At 41.2% G+C, this 27,180-nt stretch overlaps 1 protein-coding gene across 5 annotated transcripts in view; it reads left to right on the top strand.

The window, feature by feature from the left end:
- Nucleotides 1-27,180, top strand: part of RBMS3 (RNA binding motif single stranded interacting protein 3) — a 670,995-nt gene that overhangs the window by 615,336 nt on the left and 28,479 nt on the right. For all 5 annotated transcript variants that reach the window (XM_088462760.1, XM_088462762.1, XM_088462759.1 and 2 more), the window contains 2 exons: nt 5,096-5,192; nt 7,637-7,687. In XM_088462760.1, coding sequence (XP_088318886.1) covers nt 5,096-5,192; nt 7,637-7,687 — 148 coding nt within the window. The remainder of the gene's footprint in view (nt 1-5,095; nt 5,193-7,636; nt 7,688-27,180) is intronic.

Consider the following 27,180-nt stretch of genomic DNA (forward strand, 5'->3'; position numbering starts at 1 on the left):
GCTCCAGTACAGGGACCGCTGCTCTACAAGGCAGCTGTCCCCATTATCCCTAACATTGCCGATCTAGCTTTCTACGCATGCATGATGTGAAGTTAAGCAAGCACATGGGGAGATGGCGGATCACTCTTTGCAACCTCAGACCTTTGTAATCCAGTAGTGGTGCTACTGGAACGTTGGCAGTGATTCTCACAGGCATACTATTTGGAGTTTACTGAATACTAGGCGGCCCCATCTGACCACTAATAATGAATGGGCCTGTTACTTAAAACATGTGGAAAGTAGCGTTTCCACATGTGTAATGCGCCCATACAGGATGATTAATAGGCCCCCAAGTGAGAGGAGACCGAGGTGAAGACTACACAGTATCACAAAATCAGTATAATTCCAGCCATCCTTCACCAGGACTCCCGTGGAAATGAACTGATCTTTACAAATGACAGTACTTTAGAGTTCACACGCTCTATGCATGAAAAAAGCTTTTTTTGGCCTCAGAAATTACAACTCTGCTGCAAAAAAAGAATTTGCAAACGAACAAATATAAAGCACAACTAGCGACAAAGTCAGATTGGCAAAAGCACAAAAAATTAAATCCATGCTATTAAATATACATGCTCACTCCATTTTTTTAAATGTCTCATAAATATAGGTCACACACACTGGATTAGCACACAGGCATACCCATGTACATTACAGATTCCAGACAGTAAGCACTGGCAATCACACTTTCAACCTATAATATAGGAAGATTTCTATGTGAATAGCAAATTTCATTGCTATTGTGTTTCATTACTAAAGTGGTTTTACTGAAATGGGCTACAGTAATGAAACATCCGTGCTTTGTAAAATGATTGGCGCATAAAACATATTGATGAAGAACAACTGATTTGGGTACACTGCAATGCACCCTAATAATCAGACCGTGCCTGGACACCCTGTAGCTATTCAGGTGCTGTGAAACTACAGGTCCCAGCATATCTTGCTATCTACAATATCAACTAGCAGGGCATGCTGGAGTTTCTAGCTTAATCTTAAGGCCCCCACACATCAACAATTGATTGCAGCAATCGTGCAATTTGGAATCGATTGAAAAAGGGTAAAGATTTTTATACACAATCGATTGCAGCAATCGTGCAATTTGCAATCGATTGTGTATAAAAATCTTTACCCTTTTTCAATCGATTCCAAATTGCACGATTGCTGCAATCAATTGCTGATGTATGGGGGCCTTTACTTGGATAATCACAGGTTGTCCAAGCCTGAAATAGACAAATAATAAAAAAAATATGATCTTTGTCATAAATAAATATTTAGCTTTAGCATTTTCTGACAACTTTTAATGTTTTATTAAACATATGCAAAACCTCTTATGTCACATTCTGCACTGAATAAAGGGGCTGATTCAGCAAGGATCTCTAATGCGATTGCGGCTGCAATCGTGCACGCAGGTCTGCTGCGAAAGTATGCTAATGCTTGCAAATGCAAAGCACATGCACGGACAAAATGCAGATGCCCACTTCCCCTCTCTCACATCTGTAATACCTAGCAAACCTCTCAAAAATCAGAAACATTGAGTACCATCGACCGCTCATGCAGAATTACTGCAGCCCTGACCATACCTATAAATTGCTAACCTTGTTACACGCAGTGAGAGCTCAAGCTGTGTATGCCATCGCAGTGGCTAATTTATACACGCCCCTGCAACGGCGTTCAAACGCGCTGGCACCGCTGCGTTTCTCCGACTACCCCACCATCACCACACCCATACGGTACTTCCTGTCAATCACTGTCAAGCAATCCCAATCGCAGTGAGGCGTACGTGCACTGCGAGGCATACGCATGCGCAGTACTCAACAATCATCCGTCTGCGTGCGCTTTAGCAGTTTCGATCCTTGCTGAATTGCTTACTTTAGGTAGATATTGTATCAAAAATATTTTTTATTTTAAATGCATTATACAAGTAAAGTATATATCGTTTTACATAATTATTTATATAGTTAATTTTAACCAAATAGTGCAAACTTAGAGAGTTTTTAATTAATTGTCTGGAACAGGAATCCCAAGTATAAGTTCTTTATGGAAAAGTATGGCTCTTATATACAATTACATAGCAGTTTTACTTGTTATTTTAATTAATTTGGCCAGTCCCGTGTTCCCTTCTGCCATATTTAGTGTAACATGTCAGTCACTGTTAGATCAAAGTTACAATTAATCTATCAGTGCTGACAGTTAGGGAAAATTTGCCCTACAGCACCAGGGACTTCCCTTCGTACTTCCTGAGATTAATGCAGACATTTAGGCTTCCACACTGAGATGTACATAGTGGTAATTTGGCTTAGTAAGAGTTCTCGGCCACTTTATTGGACAATGAAGCCAATGACAGCCAGTATGGGGCTGCAAACTGCAGCACATGGCTGCCATAACTAGCCGGCTTTAATTAACGTTGGCTGTAAAGGCCAGCTCCTGTGAACAGCAGTAGGTTGGAAAAGGGTTAAGAAGCTTCCTGAAATCCTGACAATTATGTCACCCTAAGCCTGGATCTGTGTGTCCTTTCCATAAATCCAGGTCTGCTTAAATGTCACTATCAAAAATGTTTGTTGTGATGTGTGCAAAATGAAACTGTAACAAAAGAGTTTTACTCTGTAGAATACATAATAATTCCTGAATACCATAAAGCAGTTTATGTGTGCACAGCAAATGTATTCTACAAACTCTGTAATGCCCAATGATCAAATAATGTAAACACAGACTATTTTCAGCTTAAGATTCACTAAAAAAAGTTAATTTTCAAGTAGCAAAAAAGTTCTGCATTTAGGAAATGACACTAACATTGTTTACAAACAAGTAAATGAGAACTGAGTAATAGAGACTTACATGAAATGTCATTGATTAGCACACATATTACTGAATGCAGAAAAGATTTAATCCTTTAGGCTACCATTTGTGGAAACCCCAGAGCAAGTCTTCTGGAGGTACTGTTGTGGGAGCGATTTATAGCTTAATCCTACCAGTTATTTTGGAGCAGGGGCTTAACTAGGGGGTTTGGTGTCCAGGGCAAAGGAATTAAAGGTGCCCCCCCAATTACCCCATGGGCCTAGTGCCCGATAACCTGATGGTCTATTAATGGTAGCCTAACTGTCCTTAGCCACAGTCGTCTGTCTTGAGCCCAGTGTCTTCTGGCCTCTTCCAAGGCTGCTGGAGCTCTTTCCGCGACGTCTACATTCTCTGCCCGCCACCGCTGAACTGACTTTTCTGGGCAGTGGCGCCATGGGTTAAGCCAGACATGACAAGGCCAGACGCGATTGGCGAGCCGCAGCTACTTTCTATTGGCTGCCGGTCCACAAGCCGTAATTGGCTCACGGATGGCGCCACATTCAAATGGCCACCGGTCCGCCAGCTGCACCCAGTTCACAGCCAGCGACAAATGTCACCCGACACTGGGAACAGTCCGGTGAGATGTGTCCCACCTAGGATACATCTCACCGGACTCCAGAACTTTCAGTGCTGGGATCAACACTTGATCCCAGCACTGAGGGGGGGCGCCGCCTCTGCTGGGACACCCTGGGCAATGTGCCCCACATGCACCCCCCTGTATATTCCACTGGTTTGGAGGCACTAAGGAATAGAAGAGAGCTAGCAGTATGTAAACAGTACGCAGGGATGATCCTGATTCAAAAACTGCATTAATCAGCCTGTTCTTTTTAAAAGGACAGGGACCTGGATTATGCCCTGCCAATATATAGTGTTTATCATCTTGACTTCTCAATTGTCACCACTACCACAAACAGTAATACAGGTTGAGTCTCCCATATCCAAATATTCCGAAATACGGAATAATTTTGGCATGACTGAGATAATGAAACCTTTGATTTTTGATGATTAAATGTACACAAACTTTGTCTAAGGCACAAATTATTAAAAATATTGTATAAAATTACCTTCAGGCTGTGTGTATAAGGTGTATATGAAACATAAATGAATATCATTTCTGTATACAAACTTTGCTTGAGCCACAAAATTATTGAAAATTACCTGCAGGCTGTGTGTATAAGGTGTATATAATACATAAATGCATTGTGTGTGTATATTGGGGTCCCATTCTCAAGATATTTCATTATGATATGCAAATTTTCCAAAATACAGAATATTCCGTTATCCAAAATGCCCCTGGTCCCAAGCATTTTGGATATGGGAGACTCAGCTCTGAAAAAACTGTTATACTGTACAGGTTATTTTCTGAGCAATAAACATTATTCAGCTTCAAGAATCTGCCTGATGCCTATTACTTGCGGTAATAGTCCTTTGTTGAAACCAGCTCCTAACCATAACAAATACCCAGAAGTAAGTGTTTCCAGGTGCTAGTGAAGGTTCCTGCTGGTGGGTTTGACTACAGTCCTAAATTTAGTGTCACTGGTAGTTGGTGTGTGTCTGATGGTAGAGTACTGGCAGTTGGAGTGGTTAGTGTAATGGTAGGTTACTGATGGTAAAAGGAATCCTCAAACATCAGCATATAGGATGGCATAGTAAGTTCATCCGATCACATTATTGCTGGTGGCATCAGTGAAGAGATAAAAAAAAGGGTGATGGATTAAGCCCACCCTGTCACAATGACATTCACAAATATACATATTTTCAGAGATATGTGTAAATATATTGAGAACAGTATTTAATCATGTGGAGGCCTATTCTAGAATAATTCTACCCACAAACTAAAAATTTACATTTGGGTTGAGCTGACTAAAATATTTTACTTGCCTTCAGTAAGGAGTAACCCACATCAACTTCAAAGGACCTGATTCAAACAGTGGTGGTGATGATGCCAAAATGTGAAGTTCATTAAGGAGGGGAAATGACAATACCAATGAGAGTATCAAAATGACCCCACTAAGAATGAAAGAGGAGTGCAGAACTAGACCTTTAGAACCTCCAGGAGGACAGTCTCCTTCTGGCAGCCATATTGAAGTTTTGTGTACAGTATATGGACAAATGTATAAACTCATATGCAACGTCACTAGATTTTTGCCAACAATAAAGGTATAATAAATAATTAAAGTATTCTAATAAAATAAATTAATTACTCAGTTGTTTTTTTCCCCAGATTTTATTCTCCGCCCTACAATATTGCAACAAACAGAATGATTCCACAGACATCCATCACACCTTTCATTGCTGCTTCTCCTGTATCTACATATCAGGTATGTCCCGTGTGTTTGTTACAGTATCCCAACATTAAAATTAAAATGACCATGACAAACTATAATACTAAAAAAAGGTTTTTATTGTACAAATAGTACACTTGCAATAACACATAGCAACCAATCAACCAATAGTGTTGTTAAGTCTGGTGGAAGCTATCTAATCAAATGTCTGATTGGTTTTGTTTGGTTAATGTACATTAGGCAATCGGAATGTAATTCCGGCTGTCATGATGCCTCCTGTCACAATACCGACAGCGGCATCACGAAGGTTGGTATCCTAACAGGGGTAGGGTATGTTTACTTACCCTCCCCCTTCTCCCCCTAACCCTCCCTTCTTGTAGCCTAACCCCAACCCTCCCCAACCCGCACCCTAACCCTCCCTGTTAGTGCCTAAACCTAAGTGTCCCCCCTTCGTGCCTAAACCTAACCCTCCCCTCTTAGTGCCTAGACCTAACTCCCCCCCAGTGGTGCCTAACCCTAACCCTTCCCCTGGGGGTGCCTAACCCTAACCTCCCCCCCAAAACCTAATGCTAACCCTGCTATGTAACCTAAACCTAACACTCCCCCCTGCGGCTAACACTAAGGGCGCCCCGGACTTACCTCATCGGTATTTCGACGCCTATCTTAATTTCCGTGTCAGACTTTTAGCGTGGGGATTGCAGCCGCCGGTCTTATAACTACATCCCGTACATTAGTGGTGTTTGCATACAGTCTTCATTTTGTAGATGAAAATTTTTAATTAAAGTAATCGTTAACAACATTTTTTGAGGACTAAATTGTAACATTAACAATAATATAAACGATGACTACATCTGTGTTCAGTTTTAAATAAGTGACTAAGACTAAAACTAAATTTAAAATCTTGTCAAACTTAACACTGCTCTGGCCCTAGATCTACTTGTGAGTTGCAATACCTGCATCATAGGCTTTTGCCAAGCGGGTGTTTAGTGTTACACAGGGAACCTAACATGGGCCCGTCACAACAGGGAAAGTGTCATCTTGGAGAGAGGCGTCTTCCTGAAACTAAACAGAGATAAGTAAACTTTATTACATAAACTGAAGGTCAGGAAAATCACAGATTAGCTAAATTTTATTACACTGATGTCCTGAAGTTTGATTTTCTTTCTTACTGTCTTTAATACAGTTTTATCATTATATGTACATACTACATACACTACTTTCTATTTCTGAAGTAGGGTTATTACTACAGTAAGTCAGTATGTAACACATTCTCACTCAGCCTACTGAGCCTACATTACTAAACACATAGTAAAGGTATGCTGACTTCAACCTCTCAAGGCAATTTTAGAGAAAAGTTCAGTAAAATCCATGACTGTATCATTATACTGTGTGCAAAAATAATGACTGAAACTTCGACTAAACTTAGACTAAATAAAAAGCTGAGGTCCACTTACTAAATCTTGACTAAAACAAAAAAAAAAGAGACTAAAATATGATTTTAAACCAACTACAATTTTAATTAAGTGACCAAGACTAAATTTATAATCCTTGTCAAAATTTACACTGTTTGCATATTATTATATAAAGTTGAATGGAGATGTGTCATCTAGTGTTTTGATTCTGAAACTACATTTTTATTATTTTAAAAAATATGTTTGGAAGCTTTGGCCTTGCTTCATTATATGGCATTTAACTTTTGTATTATCCTGCCATAGGTTTCTTAAAATGTGAAATATTTGCTTTTTAAAAAATTTAGTTTTTATCTTCTATTTTCTTCACTTTTCTACATTTGACTGTGGAATATTGCATGCTTCCCCTTACATATTTTGATTTCCCATCCTGCTGTAATCACGCTACATAAAAAATAAATTGACCCTCATCACCCCAGATCTCTTCATTCCCCGAAATGCAAATGTACAAATATAGCCAATAATGGTATTCAGTGGAATAGACGCAAAAGTGCTGAAAAAGGACTGTACCGCACAGAAACTTGATTTGCACTAAAGTGTACAATAAGATTTTATCAATAGTCACCAACAGCATAGCACAACCTAGTGGCAGCATTGGAACATTTGCAATAAACACTTATTAGGTAATGTGATTTCAGTGTTTGTTGCATGTCACCTTTTGTGTTCTCTGTTGAAAGAAAATATATTTAGCTAATTAATTAATTACTTGGATTTAGTGGGCTTGTAATGTATTGTAATGCATTTTATTTAATATTTCTAATGGTGTAAAATAGCCTACAGTATATTCCACGATTAATGTCGGAAAGTAATATATTCATTTAAAGATAACAAGGTCATTATAGAATTAAATAGAACACTTGGAGAAATGATTCTAGACTATTTGCAGTCAGACCTGTGCTTATAACTTGAAATTGGTTTCCAGATAATGTTCACTGGCTTGTTATCAATGCATTAATCACATACTTACATGGATTGCACCCTTGCCCTAATGCTAGCTCTTTGTCATCTTAGGTGCAGAGTACATCATGGATGCCTCACCCTCCATATGTCATGCAACCAACGGTAGGTATCGCTTATCACAGATGTGTATTAATTACCTTACATTTAAGAGCTAATGATTAATGGTGCTGTCTGTATGTATTTCTAAATGTAATTTCAATTACCACATTTCCATATGGTAGCATAAATTATTATATTTTAATCCATAATGTTATGATTAAATGCTACCTTTAGTTCTGGAATCCCTTAAGGTTTTATGCAGGTAGAGCAACCAAGAGATCCTCATTTGCATAGTAATATAGCTCAATCTGTGATAGAGCACATGTACATTAACAGTATAGTATGTAAAAGCTAAAACTCTAGAATAAAAATTATTAAAGGATGATACAGTAGCACTGTATTTTGTTAATACTTGGCAACAATATTTTTAAATAATATTATTTTTGAAGACATTCAGCAGCAAGTTATTTGCATGTCATAAACATAGTCCATATGTAGTAAGACAATTTTTAGATTCCTTCTCAGAATAATGGCAATATTATGTTTACTTTTAACTATCATATGTGTTAAACCTTTTATGTACACAGGGCCTGATTCAGAGCCGGACGCTATTTGCGCTCGCTCGTTCAGAAAAAGGGGCCGGCTATTTAAATTGAGCACTCGCTCTTTGCGGTCTGTTGACGCCTCTATGTCTGAGCGAGCGAACGAAACATGCGCTCGCTATTTTGTAAAGACGCCCCCTGGCCACTCGCATCCTACGTCATCTCCGCTATTTATTTGATTAATCGAGTACATCGAAAGGCATCTGAACTGCTCGCAATGCTTGTGGTAGGATTTTCCTACCGCAATCATGCGAACAGTTCAGGCTAAGAAACAACCAAGTGACGTGGTCGATGACGCTGCTTTGTTAATTATGCACACCCTTAAAACGCCCGTTTTGACCGTTTGGCACGCCTGCGTTCAGATCACCACTTCCCGTTTTCAAGCACCTTCCCCTGTTACCACCCACAAACGCCTCATCCTGTCACTCAAATTATCAGGCACTCGCTATTTTGCGAGCGCTCGATTTTCGACCGCAATGACTGGTTGGCGCATGCGCATTATGACCCATATGCATGCGCAGATGTGCGAACATTGCTCGGAGCGAACGAGCGGTCGCTTACGAGCGGCTCTGAATCAGGCCCACAGTGTTATTTGTAGATTTGACATTCAGGGCCCAATTCAATTTGGAGCGAAAAGCCGTCATTTTTACATATTTCACTTATCCCCGTATTCAATTTTAGCATCTTTTCGCCGGTGCGAAAACGCAATGCAATGTAATAGGCGAAAAAGTTTTGCCTATGAATATCCGTTGGAGAAAAAGTAAAAAATTGGGGTTTTGGGGTGCAGAGGTGCGGAAATCCCTCTGTACCCTTTGTACACCCCCCTTGACGCAAACTGTGTCAAAAAACGCAGAAAAAAACAAAAGGACACCCCATAAAAGGACTTTGAAAAAGTGTGCGAAAAAATTCAAAGTGGGGGTACAAATTCAAAAACTAGAAAAATAGCCTTTGGGGGGCTCTGCAAGTATGGGGGAGGTGTATTTTTGATTGCAGGTGCTTGCTGATGGTGTGTTTTTGGCGCTTTTTAATGCTTGACATTAGCCATTTTTAAATATGCTTGCAACCATTTTCATGTACCTCAAATTTGATGGGACTACTTATTTTCCAAAAAAAAGTTGCAAAATGCTATTCTTCACCATTTGCTCAAAGACACTAAATAACGCCTATTGTGACCATTTAAAAACCCCAAATACCTTTAGCAGGGCTAAATGGGGGTACCCACAGTGAACCCCCATGTCAGAGTTTCTTTAGGGGAGTGTCAGGATGATTTCCCCAAAAATGACTGGACTTTTCGCCGATTTAGGTTTTGCCGGGTCCCGTTTTCGCACACATATGCAAATGAATACGGGGATACGCGGGGACGTGCGCGATAAGTTTTCGCCGGCAAAACCTCTGATGACGGTGAAAAGTCCAGCAGCGGACTTTTCGTTCCTAATTGAATACGGCCCTCAATGTATTTTCAGCTTTTATCTGTTTATCTGTTATTAAATATTTTAAGGAACAGTAACTCTAAATATTTATATTTTATATTACAGTGCAGGGTTTCTTCTTCTTTCTAATGTGCATTGCTAGGTTCTCAAAACAACTTGTAACCTGACCCATAGCCATGTTCAACACATAGCTAGTCATGCATTCGTAGAATAAAGCAGGGGTGGGGAACCTTTTTTCTGCCGAAGGCCATTTGGATATTTACAACATCATTTGTGGGCACGGTGCAGGCCACACCCCCCCACCATGTGACATCATATGGGGGGGCGGGCCCACAATCGCCAGTGATTACAGCAATACCGGAGCATCCTGAGGATGCTGTGGGGAGCTGTAAGGGCAGTGGTGTGACCACCTGAAGTGTCCTGAGGACGCTCCAGGCAGCACTGCTTCATCGATTCTGGCTGCAGGGTGGCATTCTAGGCACCCTGCTAGCCAGATGAGGAAGCAGAAAAAAGCTCCAAGGGCCAGACCAAATGATTTTGCGGGCCTTATACAGCCTGTGGGCCAGACGTTCCCCACCCATGGAATAAAGGGTAGCAGTGCTAGAGGTAGTGGAGCGATATAATATCAATATATAATTTATATGTTGAATGTGCTGTGTGGTTCTGTACTCAGGTCAGATTTCATTGACTACTGAAATTGCTTACAATCATTAAAATTTCATTGGGAAAACACCCCAATATCACGTTGTGTGTTGCATGAAAATAATTACAATACCTGATAACGATTGGCTCATTATCAGGTATATTGGTAATATATGTTCTAAGATGATGTCTATTAGTCTGAGTGCAGTCTTCGTCTCACCACATTTTATGGCCCAACAATAACACCCTGGCCCAAGGTTGGATCTTGTCCTATTTATTAGCCTACTGTACATAAGCAGCCTTGGAATAGTGTGATTTTTTTTGTTGTGCTTGCCTAATTTTCTGTGCGTAATACAAACAATATACAATATTATTAACTTACCAGTAATAATAAGAAATTATGTTTTTTTTTATAGTAAACTAGTCTGGTGATCATCAACACAAAAAAGCTATTCTCCTTTTTAACAAATGCCTTTTAATAACTATAAAACTACAAATCCAATTTTGACTCTAAAATTAAGCTTGTGACTGCGCTTAATAGTGTAGTCTCTACTGCTTAAATGATGATGCTTAAAAACCATAGCACAGATATTGTGATGTAGATATTAAACACAGCTATTACCTACTTCACTTTTAAAACACTTCCAAAATATCAATTAGTATAATTGAGGAAATAAATGTCCATTGTGGTGACTTTTCTAGTTAATATTGGAAAGTTTTAATCATACATAAAAATAAGTTGTTGGGAGATAAATGTACTGTATTATTATTTTTTAAAGGAAAATAAATATTATCATGATTATCAAATATCTGTATGATAGTTATATTGTTATTGGTGTCACAGTAACTTAAATGTAACACAGCTCGTATATTGCATTGAAACTTGTACATTTCTCAGGTGGAGTTTTTCATTGAGTGCTTTAAGGATTTATAATTAAAGTAACTATAAGCTCTGGTTGGAAAGGCCCTGTTTAAGGATTGTTCATTACATTTGATATTACCAATTAACTGCTTCTGTGCATCACATTTTAATCGTTTCACTCAATTTCTTTTTAGACATCTTTTATGCACAACCTACTTAATTCATTTTGATACAAGGGAACATTTAAGCTAATTAATGCCTCCACTGCTTGCTTTTATGATATTGATTAGCGCTATAACATATCACTACTTTAAAAATCATGTAGAAATTAAATTTCTTGGAAAAAATATTCAGTGCGTGTTTAGTTTGTCAGTAGCGTGTTATTTTACTTTTGTTGCACTTTTTTGTAAGCAAATTAACTCTGCTGTTGTCATAGAATTCCTCCACTTATGAGTTTCATGAGATCCACAGCTAGATTTAATTTATTGAAGCCTGTAGACCAGTGTTTCCCAAATCTGGTCCTGATGCATTCCCAATAGCTTATGTTTTCAGGATTTCTGTCTTTTGAAATGGGTACAGACCCAGCAATGTAAACTAAAAGCCACCTGTGTATAATTAAGGAATTCCTGAAATCATGAACTGTTGGGGGTTACATGAGGACAGGATTGGGAAACACAGCTGTAAACCTATAACTCTGGGAGTCTGAAGTCATCAGTAGCGTGTTGCTCTTTTTATATCAATCACCTGTATTATTGTAAAACAATGCAATTTACCATAATGTGCTCTGAAATCATGGTAACATCTAAAAAAAATTATTGAAAACATATTGATTTCATGTGTAATCCCAAATATTAATATGAACCTAAAGATTTATTTTAATTTATCAAAATGAATACTACTACTAGTACTACTACTATTACTACTACTACTACTACTACCACTACTACTAATAATTAGTAACAATAGTTAAAAAAACATGTAAATATGAAATCAAAGACTGATTTTGATATAAAAATCAACATTTTGATCATTCCAAGGGAGAATATTAACAGCATTATGGAAATTGTACAGTAGTTTACAACATTATCTGCTACCCACTGTTCAGTTATGCATGTGGCATTCATTGCTCAACCTGTGCCCTCTTTAAAGTAGGAGATGTCATTTTGAGGGGAAATTTAGTTTTCCTTTACTGTTTTGACTGTGTTCTTTAAAATATATTGTACACAGACACATTTGTTCTGAAAGTTAACTGAGATAAATATTCTTTATAACTATGCCTGAACTGAGAATCCAGAGACAGGTGCTGCTAGTGTTTTGGAGAGAACTGTGTTTACAATTCTAACTGCTCTGGCTTGAAATGTATTGTGTATGCTACACTCAGGGCTGGACTGCAAATCTGGCACTTGGCCAGATGGGTTGGTCCGGAGTGAAACCCTAGCCAAGCAGCTCCGCCGCACGGCACTCTGCTCAGCCGGGGATACCGACAGACGGTGGCGTGCCGTGAGGCCATGCCTCCATGATTCATGACACGCCCCCATGAGGCGAGGCCACACCCCTTTTAGGCGAGGCCATGTCTCTTTTAGCGGGCATGCACAATGGGCGACTTCCCGGGCTGCTTAGCAGCCCCAGTGCGTCCCTTGTTACACAACTCTGACCATCCAGTCAAGTTCCACATGCATTCCACATCTCTTGTACTAGCAAACGTATTCTCCAGTAACGGTCTTCTGCCTTCTGTAAACTGTAGAGCCCCAGTGACTGAGTTCAGGTAACAGTGGAGGATGTAGGAGAATAGGCTCCAAAATACTATATGGGGGTCAATCTATGGAGTGGGTTATCCAACAGTTTCCTTATGCCCAAATAATCACTTCTTCTTTGTGTAGCTCAACAATCCTATTGGTACACTGGTTTTGCTCCATCCAGGGGCACTGAGAGGGGGGGAGCGGGTACTAATTACCCGAGCCTGGGATTGCTGGAGGGGCCCGGTTTTGGCACCACCTCCCCGCCTCTTACATCACACAGCAGCCCAGCACATGCTGCTGTGTGCTGGGCTGCCCTGGAGACTGCTCGCGGCTGCTAAGAAGCAGCCACAGCAGTCTCCTAAGGCATACTGCCTGTGGGGGGAGCGATCAAGCTGATCATGCCCCTTCATTGGTTATGCGCCGGGCTGAGGGGGTTCACTACACCCCCGCCCTCACCAGCATGCAGCGCCGCTGCAAAACTTTTTTTTTTACCTACAGGGGCGTGACCACTTCTCCTGCAATTAGGCCATACCCCATTTTTTACCTGGGGCCTGTGCGGCTCTTGACGGGCCTGGCTCCATCATGTCATGGCTCCATAACCTGGCTCTAATACATATATACACCATGCAATTGGTGAGGGGAAAGGGGGGCTGCACAGGAGCAGTCAACAAATCTTGGGACAATTTGAATGGTTTACTGTAAATAGTATTTGTCATCAATTATTTTATATTTCAGTCTACATTTTTTTGTCCACTTGCATTTTTTATTATATTAGCTTAAACATGAGGTGCACCCATGAGCATAAACTAGTATAACAAATAAAGAAAAAAATACTTTACAGAGGCACACTCTGTATCACTCCATAAATAATTTGTTAAAACATAATTTTTAATACACTTGGTAAAAACTCCGAACAAGTCATTGGAGTATGTAGAGCACCTCTATTCATTTGCAGAGTGGATTCTCTAAATAATTAGATGCCTGTAGAATCATATTGTGTGCTTCCACTGTGTTAATTGAACAGTTAATCAATGTAAATCTATTTAAGACATCAAATATGACATTTATACCCATTATGTGGTAAATAATCTCCTACTGACACCAAACAAACAAATAGTGAAACAATTGTATTTTCACACTATTGTGTATAAAAAAAACACAAAAAACAAACATGGTGTATAGTGTAACATTGATAAGGTAATTAGTGTGGCAAAATATGTGAACACAAGGTGCAATAAATACATTTAATCTAGGACAGATTTAAAAACAATACCGCAAAATACATAACCTCAAAAATCTTTTCCAATGCTGCAGTACAGTTGTGCAATGATGAAGTACAATATCCTATTAGACACACAACTGGCAATGTTAAAGTAATTCCAGGTGTACAGGTACAGTAAATATCATGAATGATACCATTCAATGATGATATTCAAAAAATATACAAAATTAGACCTATGCAATTACATGTGCTGTGATGTACTGTCTCCTGTTTGCCAAAGGCAGTGGACAGGGGATGAGAGTCACAGTTTCACAAGCACAGATAAAATTAGAGAATGCAGCATCTGCTGTCAGAGTGGACCCTGTGGGGTAAATTTAATCGAGTCTGGGATAGTTTGCTTTTTCTTCAACTCGATTAGCTTCACCGAAACTTGGGTGATTTGAAGCTCCTGAGACTCTCAAATTTACCAAGAAGTGAGTTTAGCTGAGAGTGAGATGGCCGATGGTGAAGCAGAACGAGATTTCTCTCCCGAGTAGCAGGTTTTGCAAGAGATTACTCACCAGAGATTGCAGTGTCTTCTCTCTGCAAAACTCTCCCGAGCAAGCAGCCTGCACATATCATTGAGATACAGTATGTGTAAGCTGGTTGTGTTCTAGCCTGTAAAAAAACAGGTTAAAAGTTTTTTTTTTAAATGACATAGGGCCCTCCTCTAAAGCCTAACCAGCCCCGGACTTGCCAGCCAATCCTGTTTCTTAAACTTATAGGGAACAAAATGTGTAGGGTTCCACAGTAAATTAAGAACCAGTACCAGGCAGCAGGGTCAGACCTGGTTTTAAATATAGGGAGAAAAAATTAGCATGAGGTTCTCCTTATATTTAAAACCAGCTCTGGACCCTTTCTAGCAAGGGACTAATACCACAGCCAGGGGTACCCTTTCATCGGTCCCTCCAGCCGCAGCATCAGCCCTGACCACTACTCAGCCTAGGCCAGAAATCCCTGGGGAGTTGGGGATCCCCCAATAAAGGAGTCCCCCTCTCCAGGGCACCCCTGTCATAGGCTGATAGCCCGGGGCTATCCACGCCACTCCTGGGCGGTGGGTGGCGGGTTGATAGTGTAGGTGTAGTGTTAAAAATAGAATTTACAACATTGTCTTTACAGTAGAACTGCAGGTCCCAGCAAGCCTCCCCCGCATGCTGGTACTTGGAGAACCACAAGTACCAGCATGCGGGGTATTAAGGGCCTGCTGGTACGTGTAGTTCACCTGTAAAGAAGTGTGTAAAAAAAGACACACACACCATGAAAATAAAGATTTATTACATCCATACACACTCACACATACTCACCTGCAGCCAGATGTTCACGTCACCTTCTCAACGTAAAGTATCCAATGGAAGTACCTGAAAATAAAAAAAAAACAATACTCACCTTTTGTCCCACGATGTTCTCCGCAGTAATCCAAATAGGGCCCCGGACACACTGTATCAACACGCTACAGCATGTAGATACAGGGCCTGATTCAGAGCCGCATGCAAAAAAGCGTGCACTCGCTCTGAATCAGGGCGGCCACTTTTTTTTTTTAAATCCGGCCTCCTGTCCGCTCGCATAGCTGACCATTGGGCTTGCGTCGAGACCCTTTTGGTAGGGTCTCGTTCCCGCAAGCCCCAGTGAGCTTTTGGCTTTAATAGAGCCGGAAGCTCACCCACTGACATTACTCGTGATGTCAGTGGGGCCGCCCCCAAACGACAGGCGTTCCTTTGGGAACACCTCCGTTTGGTCAGCCACCCCCCCGCCCGCCTCCAAATCAGGGCAAGCTGTCGATCAACATTGACAGCCGCCTCTTTTGGATGAGAGCACTGGAGTGAGTGCTTTTTGCGCTCGCTCCAGGGCTCACGCATGCACAGTGCACATGCCGCGCATTCGCACTGGCCCACAATCGACCCGCTTGTGAGCGCAATGTGCTTGTAAGTGGGTCTGAATCAGGCCCACAGTACGCTAATGACAGTTCAGGGAGACTGAGCTATCATTAGTGCCGGGCTGTGAGCCAATCAGCAGCGGCTTAACATTAGCAGCCGCTCATTGGCTGGGACTCACGTGGAGTACCAGCATGCGGAGGAGGCTTGCTGGGACCTGCATTACTACTGTAAAGACAATGTTGTTAATTCTTATTTTTAACACAACACCACCACTATCAAACCGCCACCCACCGCCCAGAGGTGGTGGGGATAGCCCCGGGCTATTATCCCAGGACAGGGGTGCCATGGAGAGGGGGACCCCTTTATTGGGGGGTCCCCAACTCCCCAGGCATCCCTGGCCTGAGCTGACCAGCGGTCAGGGCTGATGCTGCGGCTGAGGGGCCCAGTGAAAGGGCACCCTTGGCTGTGGCATCAGTCCCCCGCTAGAAAGAGTCCAAAGCTGGTTTCAAATATAAGGGGAACCTCATGCAATTTTTTTCTCCCTATATTTAAAACCAGCACAGTTCCTGCTGCCTGGTGCTGGTTCTTAAATTACTGTGGAACCCTACACATTTTATTCCCCGTAATTTTAAGAACCAGGACTGGCTGGCAAGTCCGGGGCTGGTTAGTCTTTTTTTGGGGGGGGGCCCTATGTATTTTTTTTTTTACTTTTTTAACTTTTATTTCTATTTACAGGCAGATACAGGCAGATACATGCATGGATCACAGTGATCTGTTATGTTTCTGCCAAACTCGCAGATCACAGGCAGGTGTATTTATTTCATGAGTTTTTACAGTAGAGTTTTCCCATCTCATGAGAGTTTACAAACTTTCTGCTTTGTGAATTCCAGAATCCTATCTTCACTAGTGAAAATGTTCTCAAGTTTTGCTGATGGTGAATTGAAGAGAGTTTGCTAACTCTCCAGTATTTGTCCGTAGCAAAGGAGATCTCTCTCCCGAGTTTGACATTAGTAATTTTGACAATGGGAAAAAATGCTCAAACTCTCCAGAGTTGGCAAACTCTCCCTTTAGTAAATTTACCCCTGTGAGACAACCCTGTTGCAGGAGTAGCGCAAGGAGACATCACTGGGTGTTCCTAATAGGAGTGCTGAGAGTAAGTACTTGTACAATTATCAATGTGGGACTGCTTTGCAGTGCAGAGTCCTCTGTGTGCTCAAAGGAACCCCAGGGAAGGTTCTGTGAACAAGCCCCCAGCAAAATGGCCATCAGTACCTTGGGTGATAGCGCTGCTTGGAAGAGGAAAGGGTTTCCACTGCTAACTTTTGGATTACATTATCGCCAGGCAGAAGTAAGATGATGAAGGAGTTGGCAATGTCATAAACAGTGGTCACTAGAAGGAAAATACTGGAAATTGAAAAGGGTACTAGTGAATCTATTATATGGTATTCATTTTAAACAGGATAATTATATACAGTATTTCCACATTCTCCACATTATAACTGAGCAGTTAAATTATTCCAGAGCAGCCTTTGTTACATTGATTGCTCTGGGTGTTTGAGTGTGAATATTGCTGTATCTTCCTGGTAGTGGGTGGCCTGTAATGTTCCACTTAAGCGAGCAACACTTTTTGCCTCCTCATACAGATTTTTTTGTTAGCTAAAGTAAGCAAATGGCTGTGTCAAGCATCTTCCTGCTGCTAAATAGATGAATGCTAACTCCATGGGTTTGATTAATGGAGAAGGTAATGATATGCAAATTTTCAACAATATTGCAGTGTGCCTACATGCATTTTAATTAGTTCTTAAAAAATTGTAGTAGCTCTGTAAATACTGGAATAAATCAGCAAAGATATATCAAATATATAGTTGACGATAAAATCAAATGTTGCTAAGGAAGGACACTCTCATTAAAACCTTTCTTATGCTTCATTTAAACTTATCAACTCCTATACAAACTATGTATAGTATATGTATAGCTTTTCATTTAGTTGTATTATTCATAATGCAAATGTCAATTTTAGAAACAAGCATATCATATATTTTTTTAAGTATTAATACTCAGTATAGCATCTACTGTATGATATTTATTATGTTTTATAAAAAAAAAAAAATTATTATTATTATTATTATTATTATTATTATTATTATTATTATTATTATACTGATAACAAATTGGCTGAAGTTGACAAATCTAAAGATTTGTCAGATTTGTCAGATACAATCCAGGGGAATATTTATAATGGGTGCAGGGTGTGCAGTGCACACGGGCCCCTGGGTCCAGGTGGGGCCCGCACCACACACCCATACTTTCTTTTTCATACTTACCTCTCCGATGTCCCACGGAGTAGCGCTGCTAAAAACGCCTGGAAAATGGCCACTGCGGCAATATTCCCAGCACTTTGTGCATATGCAGTAGGTGTATGCCCCAAGCTTCAGGAGTCTCCTGGATATTCCAGCAGAGTAGTCAAGTATAGGTTCCATTTGTGCTTTTAATACCATTTACACATTTGGGGGAAATGGCAGTTAGTCACCATCAAGCTTTATTACCACCTAACCTTATATGCTCTTCCCATGACTGGTGCACAATGGTTCCCAAATTTGGAAAGATAATTGAATGACAGGGTGCAAAGAAATGAAGGCAAACTGTGTGTGACATCACCTGTTTGCTTAGATTTCCAGATCTATTCTCCTCAGATCAGAGTGTGTTTAAGTGCAAACCAGGATACTACTTGGTAAGGTAAGAAGCTATATAGGATAGTTTTATATCTAGAAAGCTCAGACCTCCATTCTTCATAGGATACAGTATCTAAGAAATTAGAAGCCCATCCTGGGATTCTATATTGAATCCACAACCCATTTATTTAGTTGAACCATATTGGTCTCTGGAAACTTCACTGGCCATGTTTGGAATAGGTAGAGGATGCTTGGCGATTGAATCATCTTATTTACCCCTAGCCAAGAAATAATTTGATTTAGCCATCTGACCTGGTTTATTTTTATGGTTTCAAGAATAAGGGTGTCATTCATTTTGTTGAGGGAGTTATTATAATTTTAGATAAAAAAGATGCAAAAATATATTTTTTATTGGTTATCCACACAACATTTTTTAATTGGATTTCAGATTACACTACCAGAGGTGGTAGTGTGTGTATAGTGAGATCCTCTGTCTTGGTGTTTTTAATTTTCATACCAGAGATTATCCCACAGACCAGTGAATCTCAACATGGTCCTCAGGACCTCTAACAGTGCATGTTTTCTAGGTCACCTGTGGATATTTTAAAATGTGTCAGTTAACAATGAATACATTGATGCACTATGTGGTAGTCTGCAAAGTGTGAACTGTTTGGGCCCTGAGGGTCCACTTTGATAACCACTTCCATGGGCTTTAAAGATCTTAAATAACAATGGTAAAGATGTGTGGTGATGATAATGTAAGAAGGAGACGTCATTGTTGAACAAGGAGATTTTGTCATCATTTGAACCAAGTAAGCTACCTTGATATCTATAGTGATGAGGATCTGAGCCTACAGAGGACCTATAATTAGATAATTAGTACAAATATCAGGATTAAAAGCAGATGCCTCTGCTTTGTGCCATTGGATATGTGTTAAATAAAGGTGAGTAAGTATTCTACATGAGTCACTCTTGCAAGTTTAATATATTGTACTAAAATATTACTTTTTTTAGCATCATTAAACTGTGAATTGTTAAAAAATTGTGTGATGTTTTATATTGAAACAATTTAAATACACCTTTAAATAAACGAGTTATGATAGCTCATAAATGTCTGATAAATCCATACAAATAAGCCTAATCTTGTTAGTGTCACACTTCGCTGTGCAGTGTTGCCTGGGACAGGCTCCCTCTTGCCCAGTCAATTGGCAATGCCATCTTGGTGTAATTTCCAGAGTTCCAACTTGGTCTCCACTTATGTACACTACCATTTTGCTGAAGCCTCAACTCCCCAGTTTCCTCTCAGTCTACCACTGTAGCCAATCATTGAGGCTGGTTTCCTATTTAAACTGCCTTCAAATGATAGAATCGTATTGGTTGTCCTCTTTAGGCAATGCAATACATCTCCCCCTATGTATCATGCATGAAAAGTTTCTTAATGCAGTTAATGGTTCGCTCTTTTGCTGGGATTGTCAAGTATTAGCGACTCTAACAAAAATCTGCAGCTATTGAACTTATTTGCATATCTATTAAATGTGAAAGATGGAAATATATAAGTCCTTCAGCATGAATTTCAATGTTTCTTCTAGGGGAGGCTGTGTGCAATTTTTTATAGCAAACCCCTCTTGCACAGTGTCAGAGTCTACTGCACATGAGCATTTCTCCATGAAAGATGTGGCAGCACTATTTGTCTGGAGCAATATACAAACAGAGGGAAAGATGTGTGCTGGAAGGTAAGTATGTCAATGTACTGGTCCCTATAATTAGTATAGCAGATGTACAGCAGACAGTGTGGTAATATATAGAAAGTTGATTGTCACAATGCTCTGGCTACATAAATAGTATGTGGAATACCTGTTTTAAGGAATATCTGTACTAGCTGACAGCTGAGCATACAGATTGAATATCTGTACTATGCAGCAAGGACTGTTATCTCATCAGCATCACATACAAGTTGATTTATGTGCACATTTATGTGTATAACTAAACAGCTGAATCCCACATACTATTTATGTAACCAGAGCACTGACTCAATAAACAACTTTCTATCTATTACCAAATTGTCTGCTGTACATCATAGGGATCAGTGCATTGACATACTCACCTTCCAGCATGGATCCTTCTCTCTGTTTGTATATTGCACTTATGGGCAAATCCCACACTAAGATCCTAGCAAATTCATATTATATATCAATAACAAATATCCTCATAATTTAAATGCGCAGGTATAAAAACAAAAAGAATGATGCCACTGCAATTGGCCTGATTATAAAGCTAGCTGGGCCAAAATTAATCTAACACTGTATTTACAGTAACAATTGTGTGTAAATATCCCCTTTTTTGGCCATTGGATATACAGAGTGACCATAATTAAATTTGCCCTATTTAGAGCTGTCTGTAGCTTGATCTAACAAACAGAAGTCACCAAATTTGGTAGGGAGACTAATTATGATGTGGGAAGCAGGATTCCTGGATAAAAAAAAATGTAATGCAAAAAGTCTCCAATAGGGGGAATATGGCGTTGTACAATGTGAAAACAGAGTGAAAATGGACAGATATGTTTTATTGCTGTGTTATCATTAGTGTAACACAAAGTGATCAATCATTTCAGTGTATTCATTTGTCTGTCCATATTAAGGAGTTCTCAGTAATATTTTTGATTTTGAGTTATTTTCCCTAAAGAGGTTTCTATAGATAAGGAGTTGTTTTGTGAAATCTTGGCCCTCATCTTAGTGCAAGGATGTCCAAACCTTTTTCTTGGAGTGCCAAGAAAATTACTTTGGAACAGAGGGTTACAAAATGTTTTCTCACAGTTAGCTTCCCAGCAGTTAGGTAATGTTTTTTTGCTGATTATCTCGTATTCTAAGAAATGCAAAAAACAAAAAAATATTGTGAAATAAACACATTTTGAATTTTTCTAGATTTCACATTTGCTCACTGCGATGAGATGCATAATATACTACACAGCAATGTCTCCAGTTCATAAAATGCCACATAATAGTGCCTCCAATTGATAATATGTCTCATAGCAGTGCCCCAACTTTGTAATATACCACACAGTAATGCCCCAATTCATAATGTACCACACAATAAAGTCCAAATTCATAAAGTACCACATGGTAATGTCCCAATTCATAATATACCGCACAGTAATGTCCCAATTCATAATATACCACACAGTAATGCCCCAGTTCATAATATACAACACAGTAATGCCCCAATTCATAATATACCATATAGTAATGCCCCAATTCATAATATGAAATACAAGAAGACTTTCTGGCGTTGGGAGTATACAAGCATAAAACATGTATCTATGACACAGATCTGTAACTAGGCATGCCCTTACTCACCCATCTAGGGAGAGCACATATGCATGTATCTGAGAGGAGTCTCTAGACTAGTCTATAGCAGAGTAAGTAGATTGGTAACCTCAGAATATTGTAAATAACCAGATATTTATAACATAGGAATAACCCCAACAGGTTTAAAAACATTTGTCCAGGACAGAACAGTATTATAAAAATGTTATTTAGAAATAAATAGATTTCTATTATTTTTCCTGCCCCAACACCAACATTACTATTGCATAAATACATTTCCTATTACTGCATTCTGAATAAGAGGTCAGTGCAAAGCATCAAATGGTTTTTTTTTTCTTTCTTTTTTTTTCTTTCCTCTTAACTTGGTAGTCCAGTGTGGATTTTGCTCCTGACATTATGCACTGGAAATAATCTCTATGGGAGCAAGCAGTAAGTGGCACCACTCATGGTGTGCTGTAATTAAAGGGTTGAGTGGCAGCCATAGCTCATATTCAAGATTATTATTTTGGCACAGCTGCATTTAAAATGGGAATTTCTCTCAATGACTCAACTTGAACACAATGCTAAGCATCTGTTAAATTTGGAACAAATTAAAGCAGTGTGCTTTTTAAAAGCGAGTCTTCGTGTCAGCTTTTTCAAATATTGCTGATTTCTTTATTTATATAAAAAAAACAAAAACATACTGTATTGCGTATAATTTCAAGAACCAAACATTAAAAACAAAATAATGCCCAAAGCTCATAAAAATAAAATGTATTTTACAACATGTCCTTTTATTGTGGTTCTGCATGCTTAGAAAGGCAGAAGGAATCCCAGTTAAAGAGCTCTCAATATATCTATCAGCTTAATTCCAGGCAAAGAGATGTAATGTAGATTTTGAATTCACAGTGTTTCATGCATAGCAAAGGCTCCTTTTCCTGGAACATACTACGTATAGTCAAAGTTAATTAAACCTTTCCACATTATTAGATCATATACTATAATGTTGTCTGAAAATTAACTGATTTAATAGAGATATATATTCATAAACATATACCAACAGGGTTGCATAAAACATAATCTACCAACAACATCCACCAAAAGTATACATTAATAAAAAAGGCATATAGAACAATACAGTGGCCTCCAAAAGTATTGATCACCCTAGAAAGTCAACAGATTTGTCTGTATTACAAATTACACACATAGATTGTTGTTGACAGTATTTTTTTTTATTGTGAACCAGTATGCTCTTAAAGTAAATATTCAAACTCATAATTCATTATTTGCTGTTTTTTTTTTATTATTAAAACTGAAAAATGCTGTTTGGATAAGTGTTCAACCTCTGTTGACACAGATGAAAGATATTGCCCTAACAATTGGCCTTCAATTAGCTTCTACCTGTGAATCATTACAAATTATGGATTAATGATGGATAAAGTACCCATTATCAGGGCCGGATTAACCATGGGGCGGGTGGAGCTACAGCTCCAGGCCCTTTATGGAAAATAGGCCCAAAGGATAGCAGTGGTTTAAGTAAGGTGGTACGATCCACTAAGCGTTCCTCCTTACATACTGGCCACTTAAGCACCTGCCGCTTTCAGGGCGATTGTAACACTGTATGCGGCTGGTAACACGGACCCACGGGGTGATCTGCTGCTATCCCTCCTACAGTCAGTGCCTCAGTTGCACTGTCCGGCAGCCGGCACCTGGATCACATGCACCGGCGCGTACATCACTTGATGACGTTGCCGTCAGTACAGACTCTGCAGTGGCAGAGTCTGGATCGGCAGGAGACCACGGACCGACGCATGAAAGGTATGTTTTTCACAGGGCGGAGGGCACAATACAAAACATAGGGGGTGTTTCAGAGAACAATACACAAAGCATGGGGAGGGGGGCAGAGGACAATACACAAAGCATGGGGAGGGGGGCAGAGGACAATACACAAAGCACGGGGAGGGGTCAGAGGACAATACACAAAGCATGGGGAGGGGGGCAGAGGACAATACACAAAGCATGGGGAGGGGGGCAGAGGACAATACACAAAACATAGGGAGGGGGCAGAGGACAATACACAAAGCATGGGGAGGGGGGCAGAGGACAATACACAAAGCACAGGGAGGGGGCAGTGCCAGATTAAGATCCATATGGGCCTGGAGCTGAAATTTATGCAAGGCCTACAGTGTGCTGCTGCAGGGGGTGTGACTAGCGTCATATATATGACTATTATATATAAATATTAGGTTATCGGACCCGGGCGGCAAACGCTAAAACCCAAACTGACTCATTGGCACTGCCAGTCTTTCCACACTACTGTTCCGGATTCCCTAACACTACCAGGGAGACAATAATTGTAAACAGAGACAAATATTAAGGGGTCTATTTACAAAGCAGTTAGGAGACAGAGTGAAAAGTGATAAGAAAGTGATAAGGTGCCAGCCAATCAGCTCAAACTGTCATCTCACAGGCTGTGTTTGAAAAATGACAGTTGGGAGCCTATTGACTGGCACCTTATCACTTTCTTATCACTTTTCACTCTATCTCCTAACACTGCTTAGTAAATAGACCCCTTAAAGTGCTATTGAGTCTGGGATTGTTGTGCATAGAGTCTGGGAGAGTCCTGGGCATTGACTGGGGCACTGGTCATTATGTATGATGTCAGTGTCAGAGGGACACAGGTATTGATAGGTAACTAGATCAGAGGCTCTTTAAAGGACCTGGCGTTTCTGGCATAGTGTGACTGGCAATGCCCAGAAGCTAGGGAACATTGTGCCAGGAAGCCATGATAAAATGTTACTTAGTGGATGGCAGTGCCATTAAAATTGATGGTTAGATTTTGATATAGAACAAGGTGAGTAAAGGAAATTTATATAAAATCAACATCCATTCAATGTATTCACAGAGACATTACGTCTAGGTATTGTCCTCTTCACCCATTAGGTTTTGTATTGTCCTCTCCCTCCCTATGTTTTGTGTATTGTCTTCTCCCACCCACCATGATTTGTAAAGTCCTCTGCCACTCTTCATATGCTTTGTGTATTGTCCTCTGCCCCCCTCCCCATGCTTTGTGTATTGTCCTCTGCCCCCTCCCCATGCTTTGTGTATTGTCCTCTGCCCCCTCCCCATGCCTTGTGTATTGTCCTCTGCCCCCTCCCCATGCCTTGTGTATTGTCCTCTGACCCCTCCCCATGCTTTGTGTATTGTCCTCTGCCCCCCTCCCCATGCTTTGTGTATTGTCCTCTGTCCCCCTCCCCATGCTTTGTGTATTGTCCTCTGCCCCCTCCCCATGCCTTGTGTATTGTCCTCTGCCCCCTCCCCATGCTTTGTGTATTGTCCTCTGCCCCCTCCCCATGCCTTGTGTATTGTCCTCTGACCAATCCCCGTGCTTTGTGTATTGTCCACTGCCCCCCTCCCCATGCTTTGTGTATTGTTCTCTGTCCCCCTCCCCATGCTTTGTGTATTGTCCTCTGCCCCCCTCCCCATGCTTTGTGTATTGTCCTCTGCCCCCCTCCCCGTGCTTTGTGTATTGTCCTCTGCCCCCATCCCCGTGCTTTGTGTATTGTCCTCTGCCCCCCTCCCAGTGCTTTGTGTATTGTCCTCTGCCCCCCTCCCCATGCTTTGTGTATTGTCCCCCTCCCCATGCTTTGTGTATTGTCCTCTGCCCCCTCCCCATGCCTTGTGTATTGTCCTCTGCCCCCTCCCCATGCTTTGTGTATTGTCCTCTGCCCCCTCCCCATGCCTTGTGTATTGTCCTCTGACCCCTCCCCGTGCTTTGTGTATTGTCCACTGCCCCCCTCCCCATGCTTTGTGTATTGTCCTCTGTCCCCCTCCCCATGCTTTGTGTATTGTCCTCTGCCCCCCTCCCCTTGCTTTGTGTATTGTCCTCTGCCCCCCTCCCCGTGCTTTGTGTATTGTCCTCTGCCCCCCTCCCGGTGCTTTGTGTATTGTCCTCTGCCCCCCTCCCTGTGCTTTGTGTATTGTCCTCTGCCCCCTCCCCATGCTTTGTGTATTGTCCTCTGCCCCCCTCCCTGTGCTTTGTGTATTGTCCTCTGCCCCCCTCCCCATGCTTTGTGTATTGTCCTCTGCCCCCCTCCCTATGTTTTGTGTATTGTCCTCTGCCCCCTCCCCATGCTTTGTGTATTGTCCTCTGCTCCCCTCCCCATGCTTTGTGTATTGTCCTCTGACCCCTCCCCGTGCTTTGTGTATTGTCCTCTGCCCCCCTCCCCATGCTTTGTGTATTGTCCTCTGCCCCCCTCCCCATGCTTTGTGTATTGTTCTCTGAAACACCCCCTATGTTTTGTATTGTGCCCTCCGCCCTGTGAAAAACATACCTTTCATGCGTCGGTCCGTGGTCTCCTGCCGATCCAGGCTCTGCCACTGCAGAGTCTGTACTGACGGCAACGTCATCAAGTGATGTACGCGCCGGTGCATGTGATCCAGGTGCCGGCTGCCGGACAGTGCAACTGAGGCACTGACTGTAGGAGGGATAGGAGCAGATCACCCCGTGGGTCCGTGTTACCAGCCGCATACAGTGTTACAATCGCCCTGAAAGCGGCAGGTGCTTAAGTGGCCAGTATGTAAGGTGGAACGCTTAGTGGATCGTACCACCTTACTTAAACCACTGCTATCCTTTGGGCCTATTTTCCATAAAGGGCCTGGAGCTGTAGCTCCACCCGCCCCATGGTTAATCCGGCCCTGGGAGGGGGGCAGAGGACAATACACAAAGCATGGTGAGGGGGCAGAGGACAATACCCAAAGCACAGGGAGGGGGGCAGAGGACAATACACAAAGCACGGGGAGGGGGGCAGAGGACAATACACAAAGCACGGGGAGGGGGGCAGAGGACAATACACAAAGCATGGGGATGGGGGCAGAGGACAATACACAAAGCATGGGGAGGGGGACAGAGGACAATACACAAAGCATGGGGAGGGGGGCAGTGGACAATACACAAAGCACGGGGAGGGGGGCAGAGGACAATACACAAAGCACGGGGAGGGGTCATAGGACAATACACAAGGCATGGGGAGGGGGCAGAGGACAATACACAAAGCATGGGGAGGGGGCAGAGGACAATACACAAGGCATGGGGAGGGGGCAGAGGACAATACACAAAGCATGGGGAGGGGGCAGAGGACAATACACAAAGCATGGGGAGGGGGGCAGAGG

This window comes from Taudactylus pleione, unplaced genomic scaffold (genome assembly GCF_031769625.1).
Source record: "Taudactylus pleione unplaced genomic scaffold, aTauple2 ptg000053l, whole genome shotgun sequence".
NCBI lineage: Eukaryota > Metazoa > Chordata > Amphibia > Anura > Myobatrachidae > Taudactylus > Taudactylus pleione.